We start from the raw sequence: 4,327 nt of genomic DNA, 5'->3' as shown, positions 1-4,327 counted from the left end.
CTCAAGGCTAGCGCTCTACCACTTGAGCCACAGTGCCACTTCCGGCTTTTTTTCTTTTTGCTTATGTGGTGCTGAGGAATCGAACCCAGGGCCTCAAGCATGCAAGGCAAGTGCTCTACCACTGAGCCAACTTCCCAGCCCCGAGAAAAATTACTCTTGATTTGAAAGGGGAATATATTCCATGTCTGAGAAGAGATTCTGCAAGAGTCTAGTCCTTCTAATCCTCAATCAGCATTCTGGGCACACACCATATCCCCTAAAAAAAGCACTTGCAACCTGCCTCAGTAAACTGGCCCCCCTTTCTAGTCCCAACACCAATAATTGTGTACATGAACCTATGCATATGTTCCTCTCCACAAACATAGATATCATCACAGTTTAATACTGATGTCAAATGTATACACACATGTAAAACAGTTGAGTATTAAGATTGGGATCCAAAGTCAAAGTCAAGGCACTAGGTTAACGTGAACAGACATGCTCTGCCTCCTCAGCTGAACAGCCTCATCTTTTCTCTACACTTCCTCTCTCCGGAGCAGGTGCCAAGGGCACACACCACCCTGCACTACAATTACCTTCTTGATACACGTATCCTCAGGAATGGGCTGGGCGCACTTAAGCTGGGTCAGCTCCATCTGGCACAGCATGAAGTCCTGCTCCAGTTGGTCATACATGTGCTTCTGCAGCTCCAGTTCCTCCTTGCTCGTCTGGTATAGCCCCTTCATCTCCTGCAGCTCGAGTTGCATCCCTACGTTCTGGGCAGGGGAGGTCCAGCCATCACCTTAGGTGCTCCTCTGCCTTACTTTCTGCTCAGGCAGAAAGCAGGGGATGGATTGATTCTCCCTTATTCTTCCTTTCCAGCCCCAATTTCATCCCAGCCAGGGAGACTCAAGTTGGACCCATCCTTAACAGGCGTGAAACCCTGACCTTGTGACACTGGGTATTTTTTTTTGGGGGTGTGTGTGCAAAGAGACTTCCTTTATATAGGCTTATTTTCTCATTTAAAAGAGCAAAGGAAGTGTGAATACCCTACCTCCCAGGAGATCAGTACCCCACCAACATTGGAGGTTGAAGTCAAGGCCTTACTTCCTAGGCAGGCGCTCTAGCATCAGCTTTCTCTGTGCCCTCTTCGACCCACTTATAGCATTACAGCACCTCCTCCAACAACTCCCACCAGACCCAGTCCTCTGTGCTCACCCTCACAGAAGAGTTTGCCTGGCTACTGTCTCCCTCACCTGGCCCTCCTGTTACCTTCTCATCGCTCTCGCGCAAAGACGCTGCCATGTCCCGGAGACAGTACAGCTCTGCCTCGTGGGACCGCAGCTTCTCCTGTAGATGACGCTGCACTTCTAGCAGCTTCTCCTTTTCGCTCATGATGCACTGGTGCTGGCTCTGCAGCCTCTGCAGCCGGCACATCAACTCCTGCATGTAGGACTTCGGGTCATGCCACTAGGTTCTGTGACCCTGCTCATCTTCCCAACTCACTCCCAGCCAGTTGTTTCTTCCTCCCATGGCTTGCCACAGGGCCTCCCACCCGGAGGGATGCTGCCTAGCTAGTGGCTACAATTTTTAACTCTATTCTTATTCACCTTCCCCCAAAGCTCAGACTGCTGGTGCTGTTTGCACCTCAGTTGTCCCTTTACCTCTGGTGCTGTTACCTTCTCATTTTGACTGTCTGCACATTTGAGGATTTTGAGCTGCCGGAGCTCAGACTGAAGTTGCGCCTGCACCTTCAAGAGTTCATTCTGCTCATCCTGGCTAGCATCATATTTTTGCTGCAGGGCACAGAGCCTGGACTTGAGCTCCTCGTTCTGCAGTGGGAAGGATGTGGGTAGATCAGTTATTCTCAAGAAACAGCAGGTCTCCACTCCAGGGCACTTTGGTCCTTTTTCAGGTGCAGGTATTCTGGAAAGCTTCCCTGCTTCCATGCTTTGGTTTCTTCAGCGAGCAGGCTCTCAACAATGACCACCATTTCTAGAATACCTTGCCATGTGGTTTCTTCAATTGGTCTCCAATAGTGGAGCCCAGACTCACTTGCATCCAGCCTTCCCAGAAGCGGCACCTCCACACACAGGCTCTCTTGCCTTTTCATGTGTTCCCCTCAGCCCCACCCCCACCCCTGAGATTACCTGGGTCAAGCTGTGGGAGGTCTGAAACCGGAGCACCTCATTCTGGGCGCACTTGAGCTCCCTCTGCAGCCGCCTCTGCTCCTCCTCGCTGGCCCGGCGATGATGTTGTAGCTCTTGCACCTCACAACACAAGTCCTTACACTGCAGGAAATGGAACAGGGAGGCCCATGTATGGCAAGTGTCATATGCACTCTAGGTTCAGGCTGAGAAATTGTTACACTTGGACTGAAATACAGGCATGTGTCACTTAACATGGACTTGTGCTGAGAAACATGTCATTAGGCCACTGAATCATTGTGCAGACATTACATAAAGAAACTTATGTAGCATATTATACTATACTCTTAGTCTGTGTAACATGTGTGTGTGCATATACACATATACACATACCCATATATGTATATGTGTATATTATAGCTTATTGTTCTGAGGACCAAGAACATAAGATTAAATTATGCACAAGAATATGAGATCAAATCAAAAGAGATTAAACAAAAGAATATGAGATTAAATGACACACAACAGAAAAGGATGAGATTGAGAGATCCAGGGAATATGAGGCTTTAAAAAAAATTACATATACTAACTGTTGCTAGCATAACATGGCATACTGCTCTAAACTTTTTTGTGTGTGTGCTGGAACTGAGGCTTGGTCTCAGGGTCTTATGTTCTTACTTAACTTTTTTGCTCATAGCTTGTGCTCTACTACTTGAACCATATCTCTTAATTCAGCTTTTTGCTGGTTAATTGGACAGAGTCTTGCAAACTTTTCTGTCCATGCTGGTTTTGAATCACAATCATCCAGTTTGGGCCTCTTCAGCAGCTAGGAAGTGTGAGCCTAACTAGCACCCAGCATACAGTAAACTTTTCTGTTTTTGTAAGTTGAAATATACTCTAATGTAACAAAACAAAGTTTATTATAATAAATACAGAAACTAGCATAGTCATTTATTATCACTGTCAAGTCTCTCTCACTCTCTCTCTTTTTTTATTTTTTGGTTGGTTGTGGGGCTTGAACTCTGGGCCTGGGCACTGTCACTCAGCTCTCTTCAGCTCAAGGCTAGCACTCTATCACTTGAGCCACAGTGCAACTTCCAGTTTTCTGGTGGTTTATTGGAGATAAGAGTCTCATAGACTTTCCTATCCAGTTGGTTTTGAGCTGATCCTCAGATCTTAGCCTCCTTAGTAGCTAGGATTACAGGCGTGAGCCACCGGTGCCTGGCTGTCAAGTCTTATTTACTATACATAATTGTGTGTGCCATACTTTTTTAAGACTGGCAGCACAGTAGATTTGTCTTTATTGGACTAAAACATCATTAGGTGATAATAATCATAATCTCTTGGGACCACCATCTCATTCATATGTGTGTGTGTGTATATATATATATATATATATATATGTATATATATATGCATATATATCTATACATACATAAATACACATATGTATGTGTGTATATATATATGTGTGTATATATATATATATATATATATAGTATGTATATATATTCATTTTTGACCATAATGTCACCACGTGATATATGACTGTATTTACATTAGGGAGGCTAGCAGAACCCAGTGGTACCATCTGTGCCATGGTGCATGCCTCCTCTGTCAGTCCCGGGTCTACCACAGACCAGAAGGTGGTAAAAGGGAACCAGTAGAAAGGCCTGCCTCCCCATTCCCCAAGGCTACCTTAGTCTGCATGTCATGCATCTGCTCCTCAGCTCCCAGAAGCTGCTGGCGCAACAACTGCATTTCAGGATCAGGCTCCAGGAAGTCCATTTCGGAAGTCTGAGATTCTGTTGACATCATACTCCTTAGCGTTTGGGACTCTAGCCACTTCTCTGTTGCTCTTCGTGTCCTGTAACCCAGAACACAGAACTGTGTTAAAAGGAGCTCTGCCCATATCACCAAGCCAAATGTCCTCAGCCTAGATGCCTCTAGTTTAAGGCCAAGGTAATAAAGGACCTATCATTGTGATTTACTACTTTTTTTTTTTTAAACTCTGGGCCTGGGCACTGTCCCTCAGCTCTTCAGTTCAAGGCTAGGACCCTACCACTTGAGCCACAGCGCCACTTCCGGTTTTTTCTGTTTTTGTGGTGCTGAGGAATCAAACCCAGGGCCTCATGAATTCAAGACAAGCACTCTGCCACTGAGCCACCTTCCCAGCCCCGTGATTTATTTCTTTTTTTTTT

General features: G+C 45.8%; 1 protein-coding gene across 1 annotated transcript; it reads right to left on the bottom strand.

The window, feature by feature from the left end:
* Nucleotides 1-515: 515 nt before the first annotated feature.
* Nucleotides 516-3,993, bottom strand: LOC106002393 (coiled-coil domain-containing protein 136-like; the record flags this gene model as incomplete). The annotated part of the gene is made up of 5 exons (XM_013037280.1): nt 516-755; nt 1,252-1,422; nt 1,659-1,811; nt 2,130-2,270; nt 3,825-3,993. Coding segments are annotated over 5 exons (874 nt in total), but the record flags the coding sequence as incomplete, so codon positions are not given.
* Between the last annotated feature and the right edge of the window lie 334 nt (nt 3,994-4,327).

This window comes from Dipodomys ordii, unplaced genomic scaffold (assembly GCF_000151885.1).
Source record: "Dipodomys ordii isolate 6190 unplaced genomic scaffold, Dord_2.0 Scaffold9562, whole genome shotgun sequence".
NCBI classification, from domain to species: Eukaryota; Metazoa; Chordata; class Mammalia; order Rodentia; family Heteromyidae; genus Dipodomys; species Dipodomys ordii.
Note: the sequence above shows the minus strand (reverse complement) of the source record. Positions and strands in the feature narration are given on the sequence as shown.